We start from the raw sequence: 18,611 nt of genomic DNA, 5'->3' as shown, positions 1-18,611 counted from the left end.
CCTCCGGGCTTAAATAAACAAAGATTAAATTCATTCAGATTAGAACTTAACAAGCGCGATATTAATATATTGTACATAGCGAGGTAACACGGTACACGAGGCTTCCTTTTCCGCGGATAATCGAGTTCCCGGAATTTGTATTCGCCGCCCCGCGAGAACGATCAATGGCGATTCCCCCCCCATTATCTCTCCAGAACGTAGCCGTCAGGATGATTTCCCTCCGAAATTATCGATCAAACCCCTTCTCTATGTCCAAATAGTAATCCCGAATAATCAGAGGGTTGTTAAGCTTACAAAAAATATTGTAAAACTATAATGTTTTCAGGCTGTTTAGAGGTATTTTTCCTTACCCCGTGTTACTAAATTCAATCCTTTGCAGCCAACCTATATTTTTTTTTACACATTTCGCGGATCTTTTGCGAACATTGCCGGAAGAAAGGCGTAACCACAATACGGTTTAAGATTTTAAACATATGCAAGATTATAATCCATCTCTTTCTATAGCGCGAGTGGTCTATATTAAAAAAAGAGACATCACTATATCGTTTCAGGTCTCCTAGCTAACTCTCTGATACATTTCTACCGAGCCAAGCCTTGTATGTGACTAAAATAAAAGTTTATTTTTTACTTGTTTTTTGCGAGATTGTAGCTAAGCGGATCGTAACAACTGTGAAAATGGTTGTAAAAGTGTATATAAGTGGGATATCTGGTAATAAGGAGGTATTGTATCTTTAAATTTTCAAGTTTCTTTATGACGTTTCTTCTGGCCGGGCCGTGAACTGTGCTCGTCTTCCGCAGACCAAACGTCATCACGATTTTTGTGCAAATATAGTCATGTTTCATTCTTTTATTTGCCAATGAATGGTTTCTTTCATTATAATATGTCATTTTTCTTTTGTAACAGCTTTTATCATTTATTTGGATCCGGGAGTATTGTTTTTTAAGAACTAGTATTACACGATTCAGACGATGACTTGCCCCCGTAAAATATACGAAATTAATTATTTCAATTCTGCCAAATGAACATGTATAATGAAATTTCATTATTAGTGTCATTGATACATCTTACAAGCCAGAAATGTTAATATTTTGAAATCGTCTGACAAACTAATGTTGTGTTGGACAATCTGAAACTTTATAATTAAGTCTATTACTGAAAATTTCTTGTCTTCGCAGAATTGAAAGAAAATTACATATGCCTATGATATTATTGGGTGGTATACAAATGGAGAGCTGTATTTTTTCCATATAATTGGTATTTGTAAAACCACAAACATTTTGCTTATGCTTGCTCTGATTATGGTATTAAAAAAAGTCTAGAAGAAATGTATTAAAACAGGTATTTTATGGTTGTGAAGATTATTATAACATTTTATACACGGGTCTACCAAAAAATAATAATATGACTTGTCTGCAATCAGTGTTACACGCTGTAGCGAGACAAATTTTTGATATTTCTAAATTCAGTCACTTCACCCCACTACTTCACCAACTGCATTGGTTACACTTTTTAAAATGAACTGGATATGTTTCTTTAAATTTGTACAGGATCTAGTAATGCACAGATTTCAACATTAACATTTAATTTATAGTGGATCTAGTAATGCACAAATCACAGCACAAACAGCTAATATATACTGAATCTAGAGTAATGCGCAAATCTTACACAAATATTTATTATATACTCGTAATGCACAAATCAAAGTGCAAACAGTTAATTTATACTGGATCTAGTAATGCACAAATAATAGCACAAATGGTTAGTATATACTGGATCTAGTAATGCACAAATCATAGCACAAATGGTTAATATATACTGGATCTAGTAATGCACAAATCATAGCACAAATGGTTAATATATACTGGATCTAGTAATGCACAAATCTAAGCACAAACGGTTAATATGTAATGGATCTATAGTAATGTGCAAACCTTTCACAAATATTTATTATATGCTGGATCTAGTAATGCATAAATCTATGGAAAAATGATTAATGTATATGGGATCTAGTAATGCACAAATCAGAGCACAAACGGTCGAAATATACTGGATCCAGTAATGCATATATCGCTCACTCCTTTCAAGAACGTCATAAATAAAAAATTGTCAATTTTGAGTTATGCATGTTTTCAGAATGCCTAGAAAATGTACTATACCCCAGAAAAAGAATAATATTTTTAACTTAATATTTACCCGCTACAGGGCAGAAAATGTTGTTTTTTTAATTTTGAAGAAAAGGTATTGTTTAATTATTTTTTTAAATAAACTAAATATTTTTCAAATGGAGAAAAAACCTTCAGGTTTTACCTAAAAATATCTGTTGCTCAGAAAAAAGTTCAATAAGTGGCTTGATATTTATTTTTAATACATTGTGTTATATTTTTAAACTTTAAAAATGTTCTCCTGAAAAATCAAGTTTTTTGATTTATGACGTTCTTGAAAGGAGTGAGCGATATCTAAGCACAAACGGTTAATATGTATTGGATCTAGTAATGCACAAATCTCAGCACAAATGGTTAATATATAAAATGAGTCTTATGATTCACACAACTTTATCTTCAGGTAAAAAAAAGGCAACAAAGAGTCCTCATGATATTGGAGTCGAAGGGTATAAAGTACGAGGTAGTGGACATCACGGAGCCCGGCAAGGAGGGGGAGAAGGACTTCATGCAGACCAACTCCACGGCCTCCGGAGCCACCGTCAGCGACACCAGCCCTCGTCATCCACTCCCGCCGCAGCTCTTTAATGACACCGAGTACTGTGGGGTAAATACGTGCTAATACCGTTTGCTAGTGGCGTGCGCAGAGAATTAATTAGGGTAGGCAGTAGAGGCAGATAGTAAGGTAAGCTAGGTATTCATTCATTCGAACCCTTATCCACACCCCAATGGTGCATAGGGCACTGCGTCATATAAACGCAGACTTATCTTGATGGTTAACACACGAAGGAAAGGTGATCAGCCCTCTGCTTCAGGTACCAGTCCAGGGTAGAATTGAATAAATATTAGAGTGAAAAAATCACTTCAAATTTATTAGACCCCCCTCTGGGAATCGAACCCGGGACCTCCAGAATGGTAGCCGAGCGCGCTGACCATTATACTACGGAGGCGGACATATGAATTGCTTCATTTAAATTAACACATCGTTGCCAGGAGCTATCTAAACACGTTTCATACAAATCATAGTAAAAAATCGGGAGTCCGCAAAACTCGATTTATACCGGGTCTGGGAAACTTGTAAAAATAGGCCGTATATACGTACGTACCTGTTAATGTTATCGTTACATCAAAGAATAAACCTACCTGCCGATTCTCACAATTTTATATTGATAAAATATTTATATAGATAAAAAAATAACAAAAACTTTCACGGAGCAAATGAATTATGCAAATCTACCATTAAGGCAAATATGTTATATATTATAAATATCATCAATAATATTTTTATTTACAACATTTTGAGTGTGTCCAAATACTTGTTCACAAAATCTGGATTGTCTCCAATTACAGGAGTTACTTTCGTATTATTTTTTGACATCTCATCAAAGATGAAGAAGAATATGGAAGTCTGGGCATTTATGGGTCTGACGACCGTCATAGGCTGTAAATGCCCAGACTTCCATATTCTTCTTCATCTTTGATGAGATGTCAAAAAATAATATAAATAATATTTTGATTTGACCATTGATTTATTTTTATAATTTAGCAAAAAATAATTTTTCTAAATTACGATTAATTTGAAGCAAGTGTATTTTTTGTTTTTATTTATTACCAGAAGGGGGTCTAATAAATATAAGTGATTTTTTCACTCTAATATTTGTTCAATATTACCCTGGACTGGTACCTGAAGCGGAGGGCTGATCACCTTTCCTTCGTGTGTTAATGATCAAGATAACACTGCGTTTATATGATGCAGTGCCCTATGCACCATTGGGGTGCGGATAAGGGTTTGAAGAAGAAGAAAATAAATCTAACTAAGTGGTAAAAAACAAGTGTTTTCATTTACAATGACAGTTCAAAGCGATTCGAGCGTGATCTATCAATAAAAGTCCATTGAAAAAAAAGGTCATAATGAATCGCCCTGTATTTATAGTGATTTTTTTTCTCCAAGTTTTTTTTGTATGTAAAAACACAAAGTCAGTGCTTGAAATGTCGATTGTACGATTGACTTTTGTTTCAGGATTACGACCAGTTTGATTTGGCTAATGAAGTAGACACGTTGGAACAATTCTTAAAAGTAGAACCGCCGAGCGAGCCGGAGCCTGCGGAAAAATCCCCAGAAAAGGTAACAGCCAATTTCATTTATAAATGTTCATTATAGACACTACAGCGGAAACTCTCGTAACGAGTAATTCGTATAACAAGCAAAAATTAAAAAGTCGCTGCTCCCTTAACCGGATCCACGCGGCTCGCATAACCGTATGTGTTTTTACAAGACATGCCCCATACGCGGCTGACATAAGCGTTTGTGTTTTCACTTTGCTCCAAGTTTCGAACCTCAGTTCAACTTGGAGGGATTTTTTCATGGTGTGGAACTTTGGATAAAATAATACGTCAATCCTCGGCCTTATGACATCTGTTGAAATATCTGACTAATAATTTGTAACATCACAAGGATAAATAAAACAACAGATCCCTGATTTTTCGTGCGGTCGGTAATTAGTCCGCGCCATAATCATGCCCTATATCTGTCTCACTCTCGACGCTACGCATCGCCAGTGGGTAAGAGTGACACACGATGCGTGCTTTGATTTATTTATGTTACGATCTAATTTGTTTATATTACGATATATTTCAAGAATAATGTGACACACGTGTATTATAGAGTACCAAAAAGGCACAATGAATCCCATTGAACGTTTTTGTTTAGGAAAATAAATCGTTTCATAACTAAATACATGATAAAAGTAATCATTTAAAAAACGGCGAAATACAGCCGCGCACGAGCGTCTCTTAGGAACAAAGTTAACGCGTTTAAAAGGTTAACGAGTGACATTTCACATAATGAGTTACAGAGAAAGAGCAAGTCCCTTTAAGATTCTGGAACGAATTATGGTCGTTATGAGAGGTTCTACTGTATTGACATCTCAACAGATGAATTAGAATTTGGAAGTCTGGGTATTTACATGGCTTACGACTTGAGAGCGATCTGCGTGCTACTAAACACCCTACGACGTGCGCGTATATACGTAAAGCACTGCATGCACCCACACGCTGAAAAACTTTTGTGCATTGCTTATTCTATCCCCAATTTTAAATTATTTAAAAATTTATTTCCATAGCTACAAATTAACAACTTTATACTACATATAATACTTTTATGTAATACGTAATTGTATTACTGAGGAATATAAAAATTCTGAGCCTGTATCTATTATTATATTCTATATTGATAATCTTATTTTCAAAGTCAAGTTGTAGTAAATATACATCACCGGGAGGGGATGTTTAAAGATGTAGAAGAATCCTGCTTCGGAATACGCCCTCAGACACATGAAACAAACGAATATCCGGCGTAATATTATACAGCGTTGCGGTAGCTCTTCCTACAGGCATAACCATCAGCAGGTTGATCCTGTATATAGGAATGTGAAATAATCTATTCCAACGCTGTCATGCAATAAGAGCCGAGGTCTGAATTGCTGTTCGCTGTTTTTATTAACGCGTTGCGCGTGGCAACGAGGATAGCCTGGAACGACTTGTTGTGATCGGTAGCCTGAAGGGAAAGAGAGGGAGAGGAAGATCCCCACACGATGGACCAATCAAATTAAAGCAGCAGCAGGCACCTCAGTGGTTGGAGCGCTACGTGCAGCGCAGTCAAGGGATAACTGGAGAAGAGTCATTGCTTCTGCAAGGGTCACAACCCACAGCAATAAGGAATAAGACGGAGAAGAAGTTTTTATTAAAGGTCAATTTTTTTTCTGCAGGAATTAGAGACCGCAAAATCAGCATCCGGCGTTGAAGACATCATAGAACAGGTGGCAAGAAACGGAATCAGCAGCTCCCGGGAGGCTTCGGTGGAAGCGGAGACCAAGCTGAACGGCGACGCGCAGTCCGAGGAGGCGGATGAGGGAATCGAAACCAAGGACGAGGATATCGAGATCCAGGAGGATGATAAGATTTTAGACTCGGCCACCGTCAAGAAAGATATATCACCATCAGAGGACCTAATCGTTAATGAGTCCACCGCGGAATGAGCTATGTTTAATAAAAAAATAACTATAAACGAACAGAGATGCAGGAACTAGCTTCTATATTTTGTTTTCATTTCAAGTATTATATTTTTAAGCATTGCCCATCTTTCTTCTTCTTCTTTATGAGCCCTCTGACCTGGGCCTCTTCCCCTTCTTTCCATTTCCTCCGGTCGGTTGCTGCTTGCACCCAGTTTCTACCCCCCACAGCGACTATGTCGTCGGACCATCTCTTTTGGGGTCTTCCGACACCTCTTTTGCTCTCCCAAGGTCTCCATCTTAGAATTCTTGCGGTATTCCCCATATCTACAACAAAATACGTAACTTCATTCATTGATTCGGCAGTCACTTTGTGGTAAAATCTATCCATTTTCAATTAATGTTTTACTTAGTAAATACCACTATTTCTTAAAATCTACAGCATACTGTGTTTGAAAATGATGCAGAATGCATCGAAACATATCGCTCACTCCTTTCAAGAACGTCATAAATCAAAAATCGTCAATTATCAGTAGAGCATGTTTTCGGAACGCCCAGAAAAAGTACTATATCCCAGCAAAAGAGGCATACTTTTAATTTAATATTTACCCGCTACAGGGCAAAATGTTGTTTTTGCATTTTGAAGAAAAGGTATTGTTTAGTTATTTTTTCAAATATACTAAATACTTTTCAAATGGAGAAAAAACCTTCATGTCTTACCTTAAAAGATCTGTTGCACAGTAAAAAGTTCAATAAGTGGCTTGGTATTTATTTTTAATACATTGTGTTATATTTTTAAACTTTAAAAACGCTCTCCTGAAAAATCAAGTTTTTTGATTTATGACATTCTTGAAAAGAGTGAGCGATATGTCACAGTAGATTTTGAGAAATAGTGGTATTTACTAACGAAAACATCAATTAAAAATAATACATAACTCATAAGTGAATAATTTAAGATTTTGATGAAATGAATATTTTGATTTTTGTTTATATAGATTATTTGAGTTAAACCTCGATTTGTCGAAACAAAATGCTACAAAAAAGCGATCATTTTTAAATGTACAGTGGAACCTCTCACAACGAGTAATTCGCATAACCAGCAAAGCAAAAGTTAAAAAGTTGCTCCCTTAACGAGTGATATTTCGCATGAGTTACAGAGAAAGGGCAAGTCCCTTTATCATGTCACTTGTGAGCCGGGACTTCCACGCCAGTCAAAACAAAAAATGTTTCGCTTAACGAATAAGATTCTGGAACGAATTACGCTCATAATGAGAGGTTCCACTGTATCTTTATGCGAATTTTAATAATATCAATTATGATATATTTTTAATGCAAGGTATTGATTTGATAATTTTTTATGACTTATTTTGTTGATTTTACTCTAATTACTGACTGTTACATTACGACCGAAGCTGGAAGTTGCCTGCATCTCATTACTTTTATCAAGTCGAAGCTCAAATCTGCCTTTTTTAATTTATGAATTACATGCATACTTTAATATACTTTTAGTGTTAAGCGAACATCGGTAAGACTTTGTAGAGTTATAACAAATCATATTACGTTTGATTTGTCAAAGACACGCGTGACTGGTCGGCCATTGGACACCGAGTCACATTCCTTTACTATTTTTGCGAAAGACACTTTCATTCTTTGGCAATCTAAATGATTGATTACTACATATGTTTTTTGCTATAGAAAACGATCCTTTCATTATGTTAGATCTAGACAAGTCTGTATGCCTTATATTATAGAGCAGTGGCTCTGGACCATTTTGAAGTCAGGAGCACTTTTGATCATAAGGAAAATTTGCAGTACACCAAACCTCGAGATTCGAAAAACATACATTATTTAAAATAAAACAGATTATTTTATTACAGACAAGTTAAAAATTTTGTTTATTGAAAAAAAAATATGTAACATAAATCTTCTTCTAACCCTTATCCGCACCCAATGGTGCATAGGGCACTGCATCTGTGTTATCTTGATCGTTAACACATGAAGGAACGGCGATCAGCCCTCCGCTTCATGTACCTGTCCAGGGTAATATTGAAAAAAATCACCTATATTAATTTGACCCCCCTCCGGGAATTGAACCTGGGACCTCCAGAACGGTGGGCGAGCGTGCTGACCATTACGCTACGGAGGCGGACAAACTACTGTACTAGAGGTTGTTTTCCTTTCAGATTATTTAAAATTACAAATTACAAATAAAATCAATAGTATGAAAAATAATCCAAAAATTATTACGTTGTGAATACTCGTTCTTGATAAGTCTATGACGTATGGTTTAATTATATCCATTTTTTAAATAAATTTTGATAAAATTTTAATATAGATTATCTCCAGATAATACTAGGGCGGCAATAATATATACGCTCAACAGATAATGTTAGATCTACTAAAGATACTAGGAGTATTTTATTGTATTTTTAGATTTGGCGTTTAATTTGTATAACTCCATTTTAATTTATATATTAAATGTTAAATAAAACACCGATTTCTCGAGTGTACTAATTTGTATTTAATTGTTTAAAAAAAATACATAGAAATAAATATTGTCACAATTTTTTCGCTTAGTTACGGCATTTTCAAACGAAACAAATGTCACAAAATTTATTTTTTTAAGTGTTTTATAACAATAAAATACAATAGTACACTAACAAAATCAGTGTTTGATCTAACATTTAATATTTAAATATTTGATTGCCCTATCACCGCGTGATTTTTTTGCTAACAAAACTGATTTTTTTATTCGACTAATTGTAAACATATTCTTTTTTGAAGCATCACAACATCGTAAAATAGATTCATAAAATATTTTTGCTTTGCTCTTGATTTTCGTATTTAAAAAAAAACCTTGAGTTACTTTTCTATGATCCTAGCAATTCCTCAAATTTGACTCTGTTGGACTTTGTGTTTGCTTATTAAATAAACATAATATTTCCCACCCTCTTTTGTTATAAGGCATACGGATATCCTATTACATGTCTTGCCGTCTTGATTACATGAACAATTTGTTTATTCAAAGTTTAGGAATTAAAATAATCTATATGGTATCGCTGAATTTTAAATTATTTAGTATTATGTATGTAATATCGACCCTTTCTCGGCAAACTATCGCAAACGCCACTCGGGTAAAGATCATTTTGTTTCAGTAAGTCTGCTCGAAATACGTAAATGCATAATCCACACACATTTTGAACTGACACTAAAGGTGGGGACTGACCGGAGCATTTCGTCGTAACATATTCGCGGCGAGCATCTGAACATCGGATGGAGTACTCGGTACGAGCCCGGCTCGCTGTACTGACTATACGAATGCTCGCATCGTAACATGTTACGTTACGACGAAATGACTCCGGTTAGTCCCCACCATAAGATTGCTCTAATGTGTATGTTATTTTTTAAAGATCATGAGTACTAATTTCAATACTAATTTTTAGTACATTTACTAGAGCAAAATGATCTTTTCCTACATATATATGCAGGGGTGGCCAAACCGTGGCTCATTGCATCCCTGCGCCCGCTTATTTTTTAAATGGACTTTATAATTGTACCCATCTTAGTATTTTCAACACCAATGTGACCTCTGTTCAATCAGTACAGCCTTCAAAACTTTGCTATACTTCTAGGTGTCTGAAACTTGTGAGATGTTGCTTTCGACAGGATTATTCTTCTTCCTGGCTCCATCCCAACTTATCGTCTTTGAGGACTGTTCTCCTCGTCCTCAGATTATAGGTCCTTACCTCTATCATATACAACGACACCTAGGCCATGCCTTCGAATCATGTTATCTTTCTGTACCATCTGTGAATTTTTTGGTCTTCCCCTAGATGTCTTTCGAGGAAGATCCATGGCGATCGCCTGGTTTACAATATGTTCAGGTTCTCTACGTCCCATGTGCCCATACCATCTCATTTGCCTTTCCTCTACTTTAATATCTATATCGGTTACAGCCAGGCTTCCACGATAGCGTGAACTCTTTATTTTGTCTCTAAGGAGCACTCCAGCTGATCATGTAAACATTCGCATTTCAGCAGTTTCTAGTTGCCTAGGCAACTAGAAACTGCCTATGAAACACCTACTCTAGAGTAGGTGTTGTACATCTCGTCTGTCTAGCATTCAGAGCCATACAGGAGTGCTGGTCTGACAATATGTGGTGTCTATGATAATATAGGCCACTACATACGCTTTTTATGATAATATAGGCCACTGTATATGGAGTTTATGATAATTTATGCCACTATATGTGGTGTTTATGATAGCATAGGCCACTGTATATGGTGTTTATGAAAACAAAGGCCACTGTATATGGTGTTTATGATAACAAAGACCACTGTATACGGTGTTTTTAATTATATAGGCCCCTGGATATGCTGTTTATGATAATATAGGCCACTGGAAACGGTGTTTTTGATAATATAGGCCTCTGTATTTGTAGTTTATGATAATTTGGCGGGTAGGGGTCATTATGTTACTATTCACGAGGCTTAGCCACACAAGTATAATATGTACTAAGATAATATATGAGTCGGTGCATTTGGTTAAAGTGATATTACGCTATTTGCTATGAATTTATGTATATGAATAGATTTTTCATATTTTTATCCGCATCACGTTTGGCCTATTTGAATTATTGTCAGCTTTGTAAATATATATATATTTTTTTGTTTATGCCAATGGACATTTTATTGTTATATTATTTTAAAATACACGAAATTATTTAAAAAATAAACTGAACTGATTATTTATAATGTTTGTTTTTTTTTTCTTCTTCATTTATTACGTGGTCTTTAAAAAAGGTTGAAAATGAACGAGGTCAAAGTTATATTATCCATATTTCTTGATGGCATTACAATCACAATAGTTTCTTCTCCTTACCCTTATATGCACCCAATGGTGCATAGGGCACTGCATCCTATTTGCAGTGTTATCTTGAATGTTACTTACATGAAGGTAAGGTGATCGCTCCTGCGCTACAGGTACCAGTCCAGGGTAATATTAAATAAATATTAGAGTGTTAAATCACTAATATTTATTTTCACCCCCCCTGGGAATCGAACCCGGGACCTCCGGCACGGTAGCTAAACTCGATAACCTTTACACCACGGAGGCGGACAAAAATCTTATAAAAATTATAGTTTTTTTCCATACTTGTTATTTTATTTTTTTAAAAAAAGAGAAATATTTGTGTTTTTATTATTTACACAAATTTTTCAACTTCATACTATTTCTGTGACCCTAAGCAGCTCATTATTAGAAACAGGTATTAAATTGTGGTAGAGTGGGTTCGAACTGAGAAACTCTTGACTTTAGAGTCCGCGACACTAACCACGGGACCACAACCCGACACAATTTAACATCATGAAAACAATATGAACCAGTGATCAAGTAATGATTACCTATTAGAGATCTTATTATTGAGTTATACCATAAATTGTGGGTCCATGGACTGATATGGACTTAAGAGTCTGCGACACTGACCACGGGACCACAACCCGGCACGATTTTATTTGACCCGTGACCGTGATAATAATAAAAACTCTTTATTCCAGCTTGACTAAGTGGTGGGTGCAATACTTAGTCAGCCATATATGTTTTACAACTTTTTTTTTTATACAATGAAATTAAGAATAACAAACAAATAAGACAGTGAAAGAAAAAAAAAAAAAAAAAAAATACTAATAAATTTTGAGAGATGTAGAGGAAAATTAGCTCGCTGGCAAACGCAGCACTGTGCTCCAGTGCCGCCACATGTCCAGCCCCCATCTGTGCTCCACAAGCCGCTTTATGATGAGGTTGGAGCTCTTCATCAGCCTCTCCCGGAAGCCTGCCACTCGGTGCCTTAACAGGCCATCCCAATGTGGTAGGCGTGCTGTGGCAAACATACCACTCGCGCTGCAGTGTCGGGGTAGCTTCATTAAAGCTCTGTAATAAAATAAACAGGATTAAATCCTGCTTTTACTACTTAACAGTTGAATTTTGGAGAGAAAATTTATCAGTGCAGAAAATCATTACCAACAAGTTGAAATAGGACTGCCCGAACACTGCTTGGGTTTACAACATTGTGAGGTTTATTATCCAGGATTCGGACCTCACATACTAATAATAAAAGAGTTTCTGCTCAATAAAAAGCTTCTTCCATCTCACCAATAGATGTCTCTAGTGAAGTTCTAGTGATTCAAGAACAATGTTTCAAAATTGGTTCATATATATAGAACTTCCAAGAATTTGAGTAGTGTGGTTGTCAATTAATGGGTAGAATTGGTGAACGTTACACTTATGTAAAGTAAACCTATGACGGTCGTCAGCCTCGTAAATGCCCATATTCTTCTTCATCTTTGATGAGATGTCAAAAATAATACTGCTTGGGTTAGTCAATACAAACAAATTTACAAATAAAGGATTTTTTTTGAGGTTTTGTTTTTTCCATTTCACCATGAATAGACTGAATGACCATTATGCGCGTCGTAGGTTCGGTGAATGGGCCGATAATAATGTTCAGCTTGATCCTCTTTCAACGTAAAATTTTGATCACCGATGAGGCACATTTTTGATCAAATTGCTATGCCAATAAGGGGAATTGCCGAATTTGGAGTAGAGAAAACTCAGAATCCTTTGTCGAGACGCCCTTACATCCGTTAAAAGTCAATGTTAGGTGTGCTATGCACCATTGGAAGCGGATAAGGGTTATAAAAGAAGAAATATATGGTATGAAAAGGATGGAGTTATAGAAAGGTAAGGAGCTAGAAAAAAATTAAATATACTTATATTTAAAAAAAAAAAAAATTAAAATATATATTTAAAAAAAATGTGTTTGGAAACACGTCCGGCCATAGCGCAGCCGTTTGGTTCTGAATTTGAACGTTCGAGATCTCAGCCTTAAAGTGTCGCCGAAAAACTTCGTACTGAGCGACAAGGAGCTATTGCTTGGGACACTGTCAATGACAGTGGTGTAGGTACAGTAAAACCTCCATATAACGGACCTCTATTTAACGAACTTCGGATATAACGTACAAAAACTCCAAGTAATGAAGGTACCCTGGGTATTACAATATTTATTTTAAAAAAAAAATAGGAATATGTTTGTTTTTATTATTTACAAAAATACTTCAATTTCATACTATTTCTGTGAGCCTGAGCGACTCTTTATTAGAAATAGGCATCAAATTGTGGTAGAGTGGGTTCGAACCGGGTCGACCCGGGTATTTTTACCCGGGTCAACACTTCTGAATTCAATAAATTATTTGAGACCGCTCAGTTTCACTCAAATCACGTTTTGTTTGGCATTTTAATTTTAAAATAATGAAGGTTTAAATGTAAAGTAGATTTTTTTACTTTTTGACTGATTCAAATAACTGGAGAGCAATGTTTCACTTTAAAACTGACCTTTGAAATTAGTAATTATAGTTTACAACATTTTGAGTGTGTCCAAATACTTGTTCACAAAATCTGGATTGTCTCCAATTACAGGAGTTACTTTCGTATTATTTTTTGACATCTCATCAAAGATGAAGAAGAATATGGAAGTCTGGGCATTTATGGGTCTGACGACCGTCATAGGCTGTAAATGCCCAGACTTCCATATTCTTCTTCATCTTTGATGAGATGTCAAAAAATAATATAAATAATATTTTGATTTGACCATTGATTTATTTTTATAATTTAGCAAAAAATAATTTTTCTAAATTACGATTAATTTGAAGCAAGTGTATTTTTTGTTTTTATTTATTACCAGAAGGGGGTCTAATAAATATAAGTGATTTTTTCACTCTAATATTTGTTCAATATTACCCTGGACTGGTACCTGAAGCGGAGGGCTGATCACCTTTCCTTCGTGTGTTAATGATCAAGATAACACTGCGTTTATATGATGCAGTGCCCTATGCACCATTGGGGTGCGGATAAGGGTTTGAAGAAGAAGAAAATAAATCTAACTAAGTGGTAAAAAACAAGTGTTTTCATTTACAATGACAGTTCAAAGCGATTCGAGCGTGATCTATCAATAAAAGTCCATTGAAAAAAAAGGTCATAATGAATCGCCCTGTATTTATAGTGATTTTTTTTCTCCAAGTTTTTTTTGTATGTAAAAACACAAAGTCAGTGCTTGAAATGTCGATTGTACGATTGACTTTTGTTTCAGGATTACGACCAGTTTGATTTGGCTAATGAAGTAGACACGTTGGAACAATTCTTAAAAGTAGAACCGCCGAGCGAGCCGGAGCCTGCGGAAAAATCCCCAGAAAAGGTAACAGCCAATTTCATTTATAAATGTTCATTATAGACACTACAGCGGAAACTCTCGTAACGAGTAATTCGTATAACAAGCAAAAATTAAAAAGTCGCTGCTCCCTTAACCGGATCCACGCGGCTCGCATAACCGTATGTGTTTTTACAAGACATGCCCCATACGCGGCTGACATAAGCGTTTGTGTTTTCACTTTGCTCCAAGTTTCGAACCTCAGTTCAACTTGGAGGGATTTTTTCATGGTGTGGAACTTTGGATAAAATAATACGTCAATCCTCGGCCTTATGACATCTGTTGAAATATCTGACTAATAATTTGTAACATCACAAGGATAAATAAAACAACAGATCCCTGATTTTTCGTGCGGTCGGTAATTAGTCCGCGCCATAATCATGCCCTATATCTGTCTCACTCTCGACGCTACGCATCGCCAGTGGGTAAGAGTGACACACGATGCGTGCTTTGATTTATTTATGTTACGATCTAATTTGTTTATATTACGATATATTTCAAGAATAATGTGACACACGTGTATTATAGAGTACCAAAAAGGCACAATGAATCCCATTGAACGTTTTTGTTTAGGAAAATAAATCGTTTCATAACTAAATACATGATAAAAGTAATCATTTAAAAAACGGCGAAATACAGCCGCGCACGAGCGTCTCTTAGGAACAAAGTTAACGCGTTTAAAAGGTTAACGAGTGACATTTCACATAATGAGTTACAGAGAAAGAGCAAGTCCCTTTAAGATTCTGGAACGAATTATGGTCGTTATGAGAGGTTCTACTGTATTGACATCTCAACAGATGAATTAGAATTTGGAAGTCTGGGTATTTACATGGCTTACGACTTGAGAGCGATCTGCGTGCTACTAAACACCCTACGACGTGCGCGTATATACGTAAAGCACTGCATGCACCCACACGCTGAAAAACTTTTGTGCATTGCTTATTCTATCCCCAATTTTAAATTATTTAAAAATTTATTTCCATAGCTACAAATTAACAACTTTATACTACATATAATACTTTTATGTAATACGTAATTGTATTACTGAGGAATATAAAAATTCTGAGCCTGTATCTATTATTATATTCTATATTGATAATCTTATTTTCAAAGTCAAGTTGTAGTAAATATACATCACCGGGAGGGGATGTTTAAAGATGTAGAAGAATCCTGCTTCGGAATACGCCCTCAGACACATGAAACAAACGAATATCCGGCGTAATATTATACAGCGTTGCGGTAGCTCTTCCTACAGGCATAACCATCAGCAGGTTGATCCTGTATATAGGAATGTGAAATAATCTATTCCAACGCTGTCATGCAATAAGAGCCGAGGTCTGAATTGCTGTTCGCTGTTTTTATTAACGCGTTGCGCGTGGCAACGAGGATAGCCTGGAACGACTTGTTGTGATCGGTAGCCTGAAGGGAAAGAGAGGGAGAGGAAGATCCCCACACGATGGACCAATCAAATTAAAGCAGCAGCAGGCACCTCAGTGGTTGGAGCGCTACGTGCAGCGCAGTCAAGGGATAACTGGAGAAGAGTCATTGCTTCTGCAAGGGTCACAACCCACAGCAATAAGGAATAAGACGGAGAAGAAGTTTTTATTAAAGGTCAATTTTTTTTCTGCAGGAATTAGAGACCGCAAAATCAGCATCCGGCGTTGAAGACATCATAGAACAGGTGGCAAGAAACGGAATCAGCAGCTCCCGGGAGGCTTCGGTGGAAGCGGAGACCAAGCTGAACGGCGACGCGCAGTCCGAGGAGGCGGATGAGGGAATCGAAACCAAGGACGAGGATATCGAGATCCAGGAGGATGATAAGATTTTAGACTCGGCCACCGTCAAGAAAGATATATCACCATCAGAGGACCTAATCGTTAATGAGTCCACCGCGGAATGAGCTATGTTTAATAAAAAAATAACTATAAACGAACAGAGATGCAGGAACTAGCTTCTATATTTTGTTTTCATTTCAAGTATTATATTTTTAAGCATTGCCCATCTTTCTTCTTCTTCTTTATGAGCCCTCTGACCTGGGCCTCTTCCCCTTCTTTCCATTTCCTCCGGTCGGTTGCTGCTTGCACCCAGTTTCTACCCCCCACAGCGACTATGTCGTCGGACCATCTCTTTTGGGGTCTTCCGACACCTCTTTTGCTCTCCCAAGGTCTCCATCTTAGAATTCTTGCGGTATTCCCCATATCTACAACAAAATACGTAACTTCATTCATTGATTCGGCAGTCACTTTGTGGTAAAATCTATCCATTTTCAATTAATGTTTTACTTAGTAAATACCACTATTTCTTAAAATCTACAGCATACTGTGTTTGAAAATGATGCAGAATGCATCGAAACATATCGCTCACTCCTTTCAAGAACGTCATAAATCAAAAATCGTCAATTATCAGTAGAGCATGTTTTCGGAACGCCCAGAAAAAGTACTATATCCCAGCAAAAGAGGCATACTTTTAATTTAATATTTACCCGCTACAGGGCAAAATGTTGTTTTTGCATTTTGAAGAAAAGGTATTGTTTAGTTATTTTTTCAAATATACTAAATACTTTTCAAATGGAGAAAAAACCTTCATGTCTTACCTTAAAAGATCTGTTGCACAGTAAAAAGTTCAATAAGTGGCTTGGTATTTATTTTTAATACATTGTGTTATATTTTTAAACTTTAAAAACGCTCTCCTGAAAAATCAAGTTTTTTGATTTATGACATTCTTGAAAAGAGTGAGCGATATGTCACAGTAGATTTTGAGAAATAGTGGTATTTACTAACGAAAACATCAATTAAAAATAATACATAACTCATAAGTGAATAATTTAAGATTTTGATGAAATGAATATTTTGATTTTTGTTTATATAGATTATTTGAGTTAAACCTCGATTTGTCGAAACAAAATGCTACAAAAAAGCGATCATTTTTAAATGTACAGTGGAACCTCTCACAACGAGTAATTCGCATAACCAGCAAAGCAAAAGTTAAAAAGTTGCTCCCTTAACGAGTGATATTTCGCATGAGTTACAGAGAAAGGGCAAGTCCCTTTATCATGTCACTTGTGAGCCGGGACTTCCACGCCAGTCAAAACAAAAAATGTTTCGCTTAACGAATAAGATTCTGGAACGAATTACGCTCATAATGAGAGGTTCCACTGTATCTTTATGCGAATTTTAATAATATCAATTATGATATATTTTTAATGCAAGGTATTGATTTGATAATTTTTTATGACTTATTTTGTTGATTTTACTCTAATTACTGACTGTTACATTACGACCGAAGCTGGAAGTTGCCTGCATCTCATTACTTTTATCAAGTCGAAGCTCAAATCTGCCTTTTTTAATTTATGAATTACATGCATACTTTAATATACTTTTAGTGTTAAGCGAACATCGGTAAGACTTTGTAGAGTTATAACAAATCATATTACGTTTGATTTGTCAAAGACACGCGTGACTGGTCGGCCATTGGACACCGAGTCACATTCCTTTACTATTTTTGCGAAAGACACTTTCATTCTTTGGCAATCTAAATGATTGATTACTACATATGTTTTTTGCTATAGAAAACGATCCTTTCATTATGTTAGATCTAGACAAGTCTGTATGCCTTATATTATAGAGCAGTGGCTCTGGACCATTTTGAAGTCAGGAGCACTTTTGATCATAAGGAAAATTTGCAGTACACCAAACCTCGAGATTCGAAAAACATACATTATTTAAAATAAAACAGATTATTTTATTACAGACAAGTTAAAAATTTTGTTTATTGAAAAAAAAATATGTAACATAAATCTTCTTCTAACCCTTATCCGCACCCAATGGTGCATAGGGCACTGCATCTGTGTTATCTTGATCGTTAACACATGAAGGAACGGCGATCAGCCCTCCGCTTCATGTACCTGTCCAGGGTAATATTGAAAAAAATCACCTATATTAATTTGACCCCCCTCCGGGAATTGAACCTGGGACCTCCAGAACGGTGGGCGAGCGTGCTGACCATTACGCTACGGAGGCGGACAAACTACTGTACTAGAGGTTGTTTTCCTTTCAGATTATTTAAAATTACAAATTACAAATAAAATCAATAGTATGAAAAATAATCCAAAAATTATTACGTTGTGAATACTCGTTCTTGATAAGTCTATGACGTATGGTTTAATTATATCCATTTTTTAA

The 18,611-nt window shown here is 35.9% G+C and overlaps 2 protein-coding genes across 2 annotated transcripts; both read left to right on the top strand.

Moving 5' to 3' along the window:
- Window positions 1-552: 552 nt before the first annotated feature.
- On the top strand, window positions 553-6,517 carry LOC148304838 (SH3 domain-binding glutamic acid-rich protein homolog). Its single transcript, XM_088267622.1, has 4 exons — window positions 553-720; window positions 2,564-2,767; window positions 4,181-4,285; window positions 5,928-6,517. Exons 1-4 carry the CDS (start codon window positions 676-678, stop codon window positions 6,195-6,197), a joined length of 624 nt encoding a protein of 207 aa, XP_088123748.1. The 5' UTR covers window positions 553-675; the 3' UTR covers window positions 6,198-6,517.
- A 3,005-nt stretch (window positions 6,518-9,522) lies between these two features.
- LOC148304837 (uncharacterized) lies at window positions 9,523-16,650 on the top strand. The gene is made up of 3 exons (XM_088267651.1): window positions 9,523-9,531; window positions 14,314-14,418; window positions 16,061-16,650. Exons 1-3 carry the CDS (start codon window positions 9,523-9,525, stop codon window positions 16,328-16,330), a joined length of 384 nt encoding a protein of 127 aa, XP_088123777.1. The 3' UTR covers window positions 16,331-16,650.
- Window positions 16,651-18,611: the final 1,961 nt, after the last annotated feature.

Source organism: Brachycentrus maculatus, unplaced genomic scaffold, assembly GCF_059751285.1.
Source record: "Brachycentrus maculatus isolate JH-2025_06_01 unplaced genomic scaffold, ASM5975128v1 h1tg000301l, whole genome shotgun sequence".
Lineage (NCBI taxonomy): Eukaryota > Metazoa > Arthropoda > Insecta > Trichoptera > Brachycentridae > Brachycentrus > Brachycentrus maculatus.
This window is presented reverse-complemented; position numbering and strand designations above follow the sequence as displayed.